The sequence below is a fragment of the Camelina sativa genome, chromosome 11 (assembly GCF_000633955.1).
Source record: "Camelina sativa cultivar DH55 chromosome 11, Cs, whole genome shotgun sequence".
NCBI classification, from domain to species: Eukaryota; Viridiplantae; Streptophyta; class Magnoliopsida; order Brassicales; family Brassicaceae; genus Camelina; species Camelina sativa.
In genome coordinates this window covers 24,508,905-24,521,983 of record NC_025695.1, presented here as the reverse complement: position 1 = coordinate 24,521,983, position 13,079 = coordinate 24,508,905, and the positions used below count along the sequence as shown (strand labels likewise).

General features: G+C 40.6%; 2 protein-coding genes across 2 annotated transcripts in view; one reads left to right on the top strand and one right to left on the bottom strand.

The window, feature by feature from the left end:
• The window catches only part of LOC104728293 (sodium/hydrogen exchanger 8-like), a 16,970-nt gene extending 7,848 nt beyond the window's left edge, over nucleotides 1-9,122 (top strand). Inside the window, exons 6-8 of the mRNA XM_019231936.1 lie at nucleotides 8,775-8,838; nucleotides 8,965-9,009; nucleotides 9,105-9,122. Coding sequence (XP_019087481.1) covers nucleotides 8,775-8,838; nucleotides 8,965-9,009; nucleotides 9,105-9,122 — 127 coding nt within the window. The remainder of the gene's footprint in view (nucleotides 1-8,774; nucleotides 8,839-8,964; nucleotides 9,010-9,104) is intronic.
• On the bottom strand, nucleotides 10,688-12,212 carry LOC104728292. The gene is made up of 5 exons (XM_019231935.1): nucleotides 12,204-12,212; nucleotides 11,631-11,918; nucleotides 11,316-11,551; nucleotides 11,239-11,245; nucleotides 10,688-11,116 (listed from the first exon to the last, which is right to left on the bottom strand). Exons 1-5 carry the CDS (start codon nucleotides 12,210-12,212, stop codon nucleotides 10,688-10,690), a joined length of 969 nt encoding a protein of 322 aa, XP_019087480.1.

Genomic DNA, 13,079 nt, shown 5'->3' with positions numbered 1-13,079 from the left:
AGGCACATGCAACATAAGGCTGAAGTTTACAAAAGGAGCCAACAGAAACTTGACAAAATATTGCTCTATCACTGTGAAGGATCAACTGGTGGTTGTTGCCTTGTGAGAACAAATCTGATCTTCTGCTACGCTCAGAAGCCTGTTAAGGTACCTCGTTCAATTGTTGAATATGAGGTTAATGCCTTGGGAACCTGTTTCAATCACCTGATGAGGATCAAACAATTGAGAACAGCGTACGGTACATTCTAAGACCTTGCTTCAATTTTGTGTGATAATCGTTTGTTTGTTAATATTGTTGAATATCATGTATCACATACTAAAATTACAATTACATAATCCTGATTTATTCATAGATTAGTTGTGGAGAAACTGATAGTAATAGAACATCAGAGTACTGATTTGCAAATTGCTGATTTGTTTACAAAACTATTGGACTTGGATAAACACATGATTCTGAGAAAAAACATTGGTGTTTGTGAGATCTAATATGTTCTATGAGTTGTGTTGATCAGATATAGGGACATGCATCAGAACATGCCATGGAATTTCTAGAATGTATAAAAGATCAACACTTTGTTTAAACAAAGATTCAGCAGAAAACAGCTGCCTGTCATGCCAATTCATATTGAGGATCTCGTAAAACGTTGTCGTGAAAGAGGAGGTCAAAGAGCTGAGGAGTGTCATTATTATGCATTTCATTCTGAACGAAGTACTGGTTGTTTGTAATTAAAAAAAAAGAGTTATGTGGCTGGTATGTCTGCAACAGAGCTCTGAAGCATAATAACAAGGGAATGCACATATATATGTGGTTGAGAAGTCAAGTGATATCGCTGATATAAATCAGGAGATTCAGCCGAAGATCGTTCATATCATAAAACTATGAAGATCATTCATGTCTGTTGGATCTAAGCTCTAAGGTAGTGTATCATGCAAAGACAAAAAAAAAGGACTTGATACACTCCTGTCAATGCACTCTCCAAAGTAAATTTCAGCTGCCTACTTCACGTTGATGGTGAACCATGAACTAATCGAAGGCATGCCAGAGCGAAAGACTAGCCACTGATCATAGAGCTGTTTCGTGAAGATTCACAATAGGTTGTGGTAGTTTCAGGTGAAGTCCTCAACAAGTGGTTGACACACATTAGGGAACAGACTTTAAGGTATAAAAACCTCTTGCTTTAAGAAGTAAAAGTTAATATACGAGTGCTCTTGATGGTCTATTGCTTTTCTGGTTCCCTCACTTCGTGTGATTAACTATGTTTGGATGTCTAAGGTTGTGTATAAAAGTCTGGAAAAAAAAATGTGTTGTAAAATCAATGTTTTGTAGTTAAATTCATATGATTGATTGCTGAAACACGAGGCTGATTGTAAATATTGTTGATGAGAAATGTTTGTATGTTTTCAACAAGTGTGCACTGATGTGTGTGTTAAGTGTTTCAGGTTTAAGATCATTTGTTTCAGCTCATAGGAATGATCATGACTCTCTAAGAGGTAAACTCCAGAGAGCAGCAATGGATCAAGGGTCTGACATCTTGAGTGATGGATTGATCATGGAAGTAGGGTTAGAGAGTTGCGTGTTCATCTTATTATGTGGGTTGTGAAAGTGCTTAAGAGGATTGCTGCTGAGTTGCCATGTGTCTGAAGGCGAATCAAACGACTGATACTAGGTCTCAATCGATAAATGAGTATAATGTCGGTTCCATGATGCAAAGAAATAAAGCTACCTCTTCTAGAGGCTGATGAGAGTTCCTAGACAGAAGACTGTGTTCACAAGTTGTTATGTGACTATCATGTATGTACAACAGGTGGTTATTCATTTGAGTTTCATCCTTGATCAAAGTTTTTGATGCAAGGGACTGTTGCGAGAAGATGGATTGTGCTACGAAGCAAGTGTCTATGTCTCAACAGTTGTTTGACGTGTGCAGTATCGTCTGTATCACCAAGAATACATCTTCTTGAGTTAGGAGAGAATCTGTAGAAGTGTGTTGATACTTCAGTGTCTAGAGTCAACAAAAGAGTGATAGGAGATCATCTAAACCTTGATGATCTACAGGTGCATATGATTGTGATGAGACATGTTATTTACAATGAAAACAGAGGTGTTTGATACTCTTTTTTAGGATCGGGATACATCCATTGAAGAACGAATATTTGTGTTTGGTTCCAATGATGATGTATGAGGATGTTTGAAGCTGCTGGGCTGCTAATAAACTGTGTCTGAGATTAAGCCTTACATAATCAAAGGTATATGAGTTTTGTGAGCTAATCTGTCAACTATCAGGGGTTTGATCAAGATATTGAATGTTCTTGTGAGGAACTATGCATTTGGGGTCTCAAATGTACAATCAACTCTCTGTTTGATTGTGATGGAGTAAATAGCTAGGCTGGTATTAGACATGTGAGACTAATGATAGTTGAGTGAACAAATGATCATATGTTTGAGTTCCCTACATAAGACGAATTAGAGAAGTGATATGTGCTTAGCTCATCTGATTTGGTAAGGGCAACAAGACTCTGTGTAGAATCGTTCAAAGAAACTGGTTTAGATGCAAGAATGAAGGTTATCTACAATGAAGCAGACTTTTGAAAGTGTAGAACATGATACACAAGGTGCTGTTTTTTCCTGCAAAGCTTGTGTATGGTCACATTCACAATGTATGGTCACATTCACACTGTGATTCGATCAAAGAGCTACTTACTGCTCGAATTCTCGACTATCAGCGTCCTATTACCCAACATCCAGTTGTGGTTGCAAGGAGAGTCAAAATGCCTACAAACAAGAAGATGTTTCAATAGGCGACGAGACTGATCATCCAAGTGCTTAAGGATGCGAACCACTGTTAGCAGGTAAATGATTCCCATAACTCAGTATACTATTGTGATACATATATCTGTTTTTGACTTAGTTGATCACTCAAGCTGAAAGAGAATAATTCTGGTTCTGGTTTTTGATATAATTCTAATCAACGCCTAATGATAAGAAGGTCTGTACTTATGGGGGAGAATCCTTGTAGCTACTTGGTTTAGGGGGAGAATCATTGTTTATGGGAGAGACTTAATTGATTAATTTGTTGATCTTAGGTTGCTAATGATTGAGAATATGCTAATTGATTAAGTCTGATTAGAGAGCTATTAAGAACATGGTTTCCGCTGCAGCCCGCTGGGGTTTCTGTTTGTTAGGTTCTTAATCATAAATCTGTTTGAACAAGTTGTTGATTGATTTTGCTAGATAATGACTGTTGTTTCGTCTAGTTGTTGCTTGTTCTGTTTTTTGGCTTGTGTTTATCGGAGTGTCTTTTCAGGATGAACCAGAGAGATGCTTGAGTATCAAACTTACTCAAAAAGGGGGAGATTGTAAATGCAGATTATGAAACAACTCGCTGTGAAGAACAAGTCATTGTACCGAACAGAGCGTTGTGCCAATCAGGAAGCTGCATCAGATCACAGACGCCCGAGTTGCTAACATGGATGTGTGAGCTGACGTGGCAAGACATGAGTGGATGTGATGATGTGGCAAGGAAAGTTGATGACTTGACATTGAAGATATAGACGAGATTGTTCTTGGAGATATGAAGAATATTCTCCACAACAAATAAGGAAAGGATAAGCTTGAGCAACAAGCAGTTTCCTTATCCTTGGAGATATGAAGAATATTTTCTACAACAAATAAGGAAAAGGTAAGCTTGAGAGCAAACAGTTTCCTTATCCTTTGATACTTGGAGATTCGTCTTCTAGGGTTTCTCAAGTCATGTATATATATTCTAGGAGTAGGCCACGAGCCAATTTGAGCACTCTAGAATATTGATACAGTTGTAAACTTCGAAGCCACAAAAATAAGGCCTAGAAGGTGTGTTCCCAGTTCTCTGTGACATTAATCAGGGAAGTGATTAAGTGCGCAGAGAATTGTTTTTCTTTCTCTTAGATCTACACAGGGTGAGAGTTTAGATAGAAAAGAGAGAGGGTTGGTTTTATTCTCTTAGATCTACACTGGGTGTGTTTAGATAGAAAATAGAGAGGCTTAGATTTATTCTTAGTCGGGTTCAATCCTAATGGGAGGAATAGGCTGAGTAAGGGCCGAGACAAAATTGTATCCTTGTAAAAGATAAGTTTTGCTAATAAGATTGAATAAAAAAGTGTTGGCTTTGCGCGTTCCAAGTGTAAATCACTGTGTTGTGTGTCTCTATACCCTAACAGATCTATCATACTCACATGTGATAGACAAGGGATTATGAGTGATAAACAAGGGATTATGTAATATTCTGCTTCCATATCTGTATCGATATTACTTGCACAACATTCATCCACAATTGTATATATTTGTGACATAGTGAAATGAGAAGGGGCATCGAGTCCTTCTTTGTAACATGGTATCAGAGCCATAAAAAAAAAACAAATCCTCCCCCGCTTTCCTCCTCTTCTTTCTCCTCTTGTCCTCTCTTGCTTATTTTCTTCTTCTAAACCCTAGATCTCCTCTCCATTTTCTCCTTCCTTCTTCGATGGCTCAAGCGGTTCACAAGGTCTTCACCGTGACTCACATTAAGTCACACATCCCTCTCGTACTCGACATGCAGAAGATGAACTTTGACGCATGGCGTGAACTCTTCGAGACTCACTGCTACAGCTTCGGCGTCTACGGTCATCTCGATGGTACATCCACTCCAGCCAATGACGAGGATACTCCTTGGAAGGAACTTGACGGCATCGTTAAAATGTGGATCTACGGCACCATATCCCCCTCTTTTCTCAACACCATTCTCAAAACCCGTAGCACCGCTCGACAGATCTGGATATCTATCGAAAATCTCTTCAGAGACAACAAGGAGGCTCGGGCTATCCAACTTGACAATGAACTTCTCTCACTTACCATCAGCGATCTCTCCATCCATGGCTACTGTCAGAAGCTAAAGACTCTCTCGGATCTCTTGACCAACATTGATTCTTTTGTTACCGAACGTGTACTTGTTATGCATATGGTTAATGGTCTCACCAAAAAATACGACAACATCGTCAACATCATCAAACATAGCCAACCCTTCCCATCGTTTGCCACTGCTCGCTCCATGGTTGCCGAGGAGGAACGCCGGCTCTCCAAACAACCTTTGCCTCCATCGACTCTTCCTCTCAAAGTGAGCTATACACGTCTTCTGGCCACAACACCAACACTAATCATTGTGAAAACAACTCCAATAGAGGTCACTACAACGACGGTAACTACAACAACGGTCGAGGACGCGACCGAGGATGGAGTTACAGTGACAGAGGGCGTGGTCGACAGAACTGGAACTGGGGCGCTAACTGGAGCATGCCACCTCCATGGTCTCAACCTCCGGTTTTGACCTCGCCGTGGCCACAAAGAAACTGGCCACACCAACCTATGGCCTATACACCAACATATGGCCTATATGACAGCCACTCATCCCTCTGCTGCTGGCGTTATCGGTTCCTCTCCATATACACCACCTCCGGCTGTTCAACCAACACAACTCCCACCAAGCCTTGCCGCCGCGTTTGGGACAATGACGGTGCAAAATCCCGTGGATGGCAACTATTATATGGACACTGCTGCAACGTCCCACCTCATGGCACAACCAGGTACCCTACATTCTCTTTTTGATTCGAGCTCTTCCCCATCGGTTTTAGTCGGTAAGGGATCCTATATTCCTAAAAATTCTTTCGGTCACTTTGTTATCAAGTCTAATGGTCAACCTCTACATCTTAAAAATGTCCTAGTTTCTCCCTCAATCATCAAAAATCTTGTCTCGGTACGTCAATTCACTAAAGATAACTTTGTTTCTGTGGAATTTGATCTGTTTCGTTTTTGTGTTAAGGACTTTCCAACTCGGATCAAGCTTCTCCGATTTAACAGCGATAGTCCTCTTTATTCCATCACGTCACCACCATCGGCCTCTCCGTCTCCACAAGCCATGATTTCCACGGTTCCCAACACCATGTTGTGGCATCGTCGTCTTGGTCACGTGGGAAACACTACTCTCCAGTCTCTTATTTCTTCTTCTACAATAAATTGTTCTAAAATTGACATGCCTCTTTGTCATGCTTTTCAGTTGGGGAAACACATACGTTTACCTTTTCATTCTATTATTTCTACTGTTTCTGAACCATTTGAAATAATTCATTCCGATGTCTTGACCTCACCGGTTTCCAACATCACAGGATTCAAATATTATTTCATTTACATTGATCAGTTTACTCACTTTCTTTGGGATTTTCCTTCACAAAAGAAATCTGACGTATTTTCAACATTTTTACAATTCATGGCTTATGTCTCTAATCAATTTGGCCGCAGCATAAAAGCTTTGCAATGCGACAATGGTGGTGAATATCAAAACAACACTTTCCTATCCCATCTTTCCAATCATGGCATCGTTCCATCGCTTCACTTGCCCTCATACTTCCCAACAAAATAGCAAAGCCGAACGTATGCTCCGAACACTTAAAAATTGTGTTTGTTCTCTTCTTTTCCAGGTGTCCATGCCACCTTCCTATTGGGTCGAGGCACTTATGACAGCCACTCACCTCTTCAATATCCTCCCTCATCCTCCATCAACAATGACACCCCCTACACTAAACTCCTTCGCAAGCCAACCACATACACTCACCTTCGGGTCTTCGGTTGCTTGTGTTATCCTAATCTCCTCCCAATCGCACCACACAAATTAGCTCCTCGCTCAACCGCTTGTGTCTTCCTAGGATATCCGACCAATCACAAAGGATACCGTTGTCTTTACCTCCAAACTCGCAAGGTAATTATTTCACGCCATGTTACCTTTGATGAATACATTTTTCCTTTCTCCCAAACAGCACAAACAACTCCCTCCGTCAAACCTACAAACGTGCCTATCTCACCATCACCTCTTCGTCGTCCCCTCTATACACCACCAGCCGAAAACACAGCGCCTCCACAGCCACCTACTCCTCCGGAACCGGTACCCATGCCGGCTCCGCCACTTGCTGTTCCACCTCAACCTGCGACATCTCACCCTATGGTGAAACGCAGAAAAAAAGGTATTTGAAAACCAAAACAACCCCTATCTCTTCATACCACTGTTCTTTCTCCCCTCCCTTCCTCCTATCTTAAAGCTTTAGAGGATCCTAACTGGCATCCAGCCATGCATGAGGAATATGACACTCAAATTAAAAAGAGGATGTGGGATCTCGTACCCCAGCCCGAAAATACTAATATTGTGCATTCAATGTGGCTCTTTAGGTATAAATTTGGTGCAGACGGACAACTTTCATGGTACAAGGCCCGCTTAGTCGCAAACGGAAATCACAAGAAGTCGGTGTGGATTGTGATGAGACATTCAGTCTGGTCGTGAAGCTGACCACTATCCGCCTCGTCCTTGATCTCTCTCTCTCTCTCGACAGTGGCAGATACACCAACTTGATGTCAAAAACGTCTTCCTCAATGGCACTCTCGATGAAACAGTCTATATGCATCAGCCACCAGGCTTCCGAGATCCCGACAAACCTGATCATGTTTGCTTACTACAACGCTCCATCTACGGCCTTAAACAATCTCCGTGAGCGTGGAATCAACGGTTTGCACAGTATGCTCGTTGGATCGGCTTCAAACAAAACAAAGGTGACCAATCTCTCTTTGTGTACAACCACGCCGACAGCATGGCGTATCTCCTTCTCCATGTGGATGACATTGGCCTCACCGCATCATCCACATCGCATCATCCACATCGCTTCACAACCGTATTGTCTCTCTGCCTAGCAAGGAATTTGAAATGATGGATCTTGGAGAGCTACATTATTTTCTTGCCATCGCCATCACGCGGAACGCATCCGGTCTCTTCCTTAACCAACAAAACTACACCGCTCATATCCTCAATCGAGCCAACATGACTCATTGCAACCCATGCACCACACCAGCCGATACACGCACTAAACTCGCCACCGCGTCTTGTCCATCGGTTGCTAATCCGACACTTTACAGTAGTCTTGCTGGCGCTCTCCAATATTTGACGTTTACAAGACCGGACATCTCCTTCGCCGTTCAACAGGTCTGTTTGTTTATATATGATCTTCGCATCCACTACAAAGCTCTCAAACAGATACTATGGTATGTCAAAGGCACACTCGACTTCGGCTTGCAGCTATACCTGATCAAAACTTCAGGCCTAGTAGCATATACGGACGCAGACTGGGCAGACTGTCCTTCCACACGACGCTCAACCTCCGGTTATTGCATATTCCATGGTGACAACCTCATTTCTTGGTCCGCAAAGCGTCAACACACTGTCTCACGGTCCAGCGCAGAAGCTGAGTATAGAGGTGTCGCCAATGCCGTCGCTGAAACAACCTGGCTCAAAAATATTCTCCTCGAACTGCATTGTCCCTTGACAATAGCCACCTTAGTCTACTGTGACAACATTAGCGCGGTGTACCTCTCTACTAACCCTGTCCAACATCAACTCACTAAGCATGTTGAGATTGACCTGCACTTCATTCGCGAACGTATTGCTCTCGGAACCGTTAGGGTCCTCCATGTTCCATCATCGCACCAGTACGCGGACATCTTCACCAAAGGGCTACCAACACCTGTTCACCGCTTTTCGTAACAGTCTCAGTGTCATGCCGAACAACGCTTCTGACTGTAGGAGAGTGATAGACAAGGGCTTATGAGTGATAGAGAAGGGATTATGTAATATTCGTTTCCATATCTGTATCGATATTACTTGCACAACATTCATCCACACTTATATATATACATGACATAATGTAATGAGAAGGGGTATCGAGTCTTGCTTTGTAACAACATGGACTGGATTAAGGGGTGCTGTGTCACTATCTCTCGCTCTATCGGTAAAAGTGAGTTTTGAAGAAATGGGTTTTTCATGCAAGAGAATTATATTGTTATCTGCTTTCAAATATTTTATATGTATGTTCCCATTTCCTTTTCTCTGATATACTCGAACTCTTGCTCAGGTGATACAGCAATCAAGTGGGAATTTATTTCTCAGTTCAGAGACGGGAACGAGGGTGAGTTTTGAAACACAGGATAAACTACTTTCGAATTTTTTTATGGAGGCTCTTACTGTTATCTTGATGTATTTTGTAGTTTCTGTTCTTCAAAGGTGGGATTGTTTTCATAACTTTGATTGTTAATGGATCCACTACCCAATTACTCTTGCACTTTCTTCGCATGGACACTTTAACGGCCAGTAAGGTCAGGATGTTAATCCTATATTCTCTCCTGCTACTAATTTTCAAATTTAAGAAACAAATACATGATATATTACTATGGTAGATAATGGAACATCTGATCAAAAGCGTTTTTGCTTATACATGCACAAGTAACGGCATCCTTCTGCCGGTGTGGCTGTATTAGCTTAGGTTTGTGCGTTTTACCAACCATTAATATGTAGTTGAAGATTAGATTCAACCTGATTTGGAATCCGTCAATAATCCTTAAAATGTACATGCCCGCACAATGTTTACAACTACTGCTACGGAAATATAATGTTTAAATTTTCTCCTCTGGTTTTATGTTTTTTCTATTGGCAGAAACGAATATTGGAGTATGCAAAGTGTGAAATGATGAACACCGCCTTAAAAGCTTTTGATAATTTAGGAGATGACGAGGAGCTTGGATTTGCTGACTGGCCTACAGTTACAAGATATATTTAAAGCTTGAAAGATTTAGAAAGGGGAGAAGTTAACAATCCTCACAATGGGTATGAAGCTGGAAACCTTGACCCTACGAACATGATGGACATCGTATACGCTTCTTAAATGGTATTTCACCATGTGTATGAAAATCTTCTGGTTGTCAGTTGTTCAAAAAGTAGCTATTGTGTTCAGGTACTAATTCATTCGAGTTTCTGTGCTTGCTAATATTAGTAATTGCTGGTGATGATTGCATCCTTGTAAGGATGATGTTATCTTTCAGCGTCTGAGATAGTGTTTCTTCGTTTTGATACAGATCTAGTGTGGAAGCTTATCTACGTAGGGTCAGCGGAAGATAACACTACAAGAAAACATGTTTTTTGTGACCATCAAAATCGTCACAAAGTGGTCCTAAAGTCGCTGTTTACGACCAATGAAGGACTAACTGAAACGGTCGCTAAAATTTGGTCGCAAATAAATACCGTCACAAAGTGGTCGCTTATTTGCCACAGATTAGCGAGTACAAATAATGGTTGTATATTAGCGACTAGATTGCGACAACCCTGAGTGGTCGTAATTAGAGACTAAATAGCGACTCTCTATTTTAGCGACTACGTTGAGACGGAATGTAATAGTCACAGTTAGAGACTAAATAGCAACCTGGAGTGTTAGCGACTACTTTGATACTGTTATTGATAGTCACATATTAGGGACTGAGTTATGACGATTTGTTTGGTTGTAGATTTGCAACGTTCTTGTCTCAGAATAGGGTCACAAATTAGCAACCAATATGCAACATTTTACATTCTGCTTACTAATGTTCATGGTCACAAAAGGGTGAGTTTATAGTATCTGATTTGTTACTGTTTTGTTGAAATTAAAAAAAAAAAAAAACTAAAATCAAATATTAAAACCGATTTTAGATTAGGATTATACCCCAAACAATTGTACCAAAAAACCTGCAAACATCCTTACAAAAAGCATGTAAACATCCATAAAGCATCCTAACAAAAAACCATAATATGATTCACAAACAAGTTATGAAAGTTTTCTAAGGCAAAGGAAAGGTTGACGAAGTGTTGGACAATGGTGAAGTGTTTGGTCCGTTGGCTGGTCCGTTCGCTGGTCCCTCTGCTGGTCTGTCGACAGTTGCGTTAGCTGCTGTGGCTTGTTGTTGATGAGGTGGTGTTGTCGCATTAGCCATAAAGTCGCTGAACCCATGGTAAGTGTTTTTTAAGTAGGAGACTACCATCTCCAAGCTTGTTATACGACTTTGAGCGAGGCGTTGCTCCTCATCACGCCTAGCATTTTCTTCATCAACTTTTACGAGCTTAACACGAGCAGCTTCAAGTTGGTCTTGCAACTCTAAGATTGACGGTGAAGAAGCGGTTGAATAACATTTTCTTCTCTTCCCTTTGTTGATCGTCTCAGCTAGTTGGCCAAGTCCAAAGGGTTTTCCCTTGTCATCTGTGACAGTACTCTAAACACACAAAAGAAGCAATAGATTGAAACAGATAATGTTAATGTTCCATGGATATTCAAGCTGAGATAGGAAAACCGGAACCAAAAAATGTAGACCAATGAACATTAGCAAAACTAGACAATAAGTCTGAACAAAAGCGAGAATCAACATCACAAACCCACACAATCATCATCACGAAAAGAAAGTCGAGAAATACCTTGAGAAATATGTCATCTTTATCTTGAATGGTGAGGGTCCGTTGAGTAGATTTTCAGGTGAATGGTCTGAACCATGAAGATCATCGGCATCAAGCTGATTCAATGTCTCTTCTAAGTTCTTCTCATAATCTTCAGCTACTTGTTTAGCCTTTGCATCAACAAAAGTTCCATCTGCCCTTGTATGAGTTGCCATAAAAACTTCAACAAGTGATACAGGGCGAGCCAATTTATCCTCCTGTAATGATACAAAAAAAAGTTACTATTGTCACATGTAAAAAGTAAAGGCAGCTACAAATGCATTACTAACTCCTTACCAAGTCTAGTTGTACTTGCAAGTACGATTTCTGTCCGGATAAGTGTTTACGGACGCCAAGCCCGCCACGATCAGAATTTCTGGACTGGGAAGCATTAGTGCTCTTTTCAATAGACTCGGGAGTGTTCCAGTGCTCCATCATTTCGACCCAAAGTGTTGGCCCAATCCAAATTGGATGCTCACCACTTTTCTTTGCTTGGCTCACAATTCCTTTGATCCTTCTTTTGGCGACCCTTATGAAGTTTTCTTTCACCACCTCAGTAATCCCACTGTCCCAGTTGTACTTCCGCTACACAATACACAATACACAATACAATATTGTTAAGCTAAGTATGAATGATTCTTCTAATGTAGTCATAAAAAAAAACTTTAAACGGTAATTACCGCAAACGTTCTGAAGTATCGTTCTTGAATGTGTGTAGGTGTAACCTTCCAGTTGTAGTAAGGACCATCAAACTTCTTTCGAAGTATTCCACTTATCACTCGGGCCAGTTTTCCTTTGTCCCGATCAAACCTATTAGACAAATATTAGCAGCTATTAGATGAAGGTAAAGAATATAAAACCAAAACAAACCTGCAGCATGTTAATCTAGAAACACAATATTCAAGTACACAAGAGAGAACCAAGCTATATTTAATCAAACTTAAATTCAGAATCAAGAACAACAACCTAAGTGATGTACTCCAAAAACTAAGTGAACAGAGAAGTCAAAACTGATACACAATAATTTCTCAGACATGAACCGGAAAGAAAAAGAAAGAGATTTCTCACCATATCGTCTCAACGTCGGGGAGAGGATATGGACTCAAGAGTGGTAGATGTTGTCGTCCAGGAAGAACCAACAAATCATCTAATAGCTGTTGGTAGTCTTGATTAATAGGCGCCTCTAGATCTGGATTCTGAGGCGGCGGCGGTGGTTGATGCTCCGGAATCAGAGGCGGAGCTTGATGTTGGGGAATCGGGTTCGGTTGCTGTTGATGCTGGGGAAGCTGGTACGGAGGCTGTTGTTGGTGGTACAGAGGCTGTTGTTGGTGGTACGGAGGCGGATGTTGGTGGTACAGAGCTCCGTAACAAATTAGTCACAAAACAATAGTCGCAAAACGGTGATACTCAGGTCAGTCACAAATTAGTCAGAAAAAAATAAAAATGGTTGCAAAATAGTCACAAATTGTGACAACTTTGTGACCCAATATTAGTAGAGATAAGCCTATTTGGTTTTTGAAAGCCAAAAAATTTAAATTTTGACTTGTAACCATTGACATTGTAATTAAAGACTAAAAAAAAAACAAGGTCAGAGAAGAAATAAAAATATTAGCAAGAAAATTTTAACATTATACAACTTTAGAAGATGTTTGTTGTATAATACATGTAACACTTAATACAAGATATGGAATATACACTAATAGATTCATTATGTGGACATATATCTTATAATATAAATATAAACTT

Bases quoted from the DNA above. Each gene is read 5' to 3' on its own strand.
- LOC104728292 (XM_019231935.1), bottom strand. The intron at 11,552-11,630 runs GTAAGGAGTTAG...GTATCATTACAG, and splicing joins TGCAAGTACAACTAGACTTG to GAGGATAAATTGGCTCGCCC.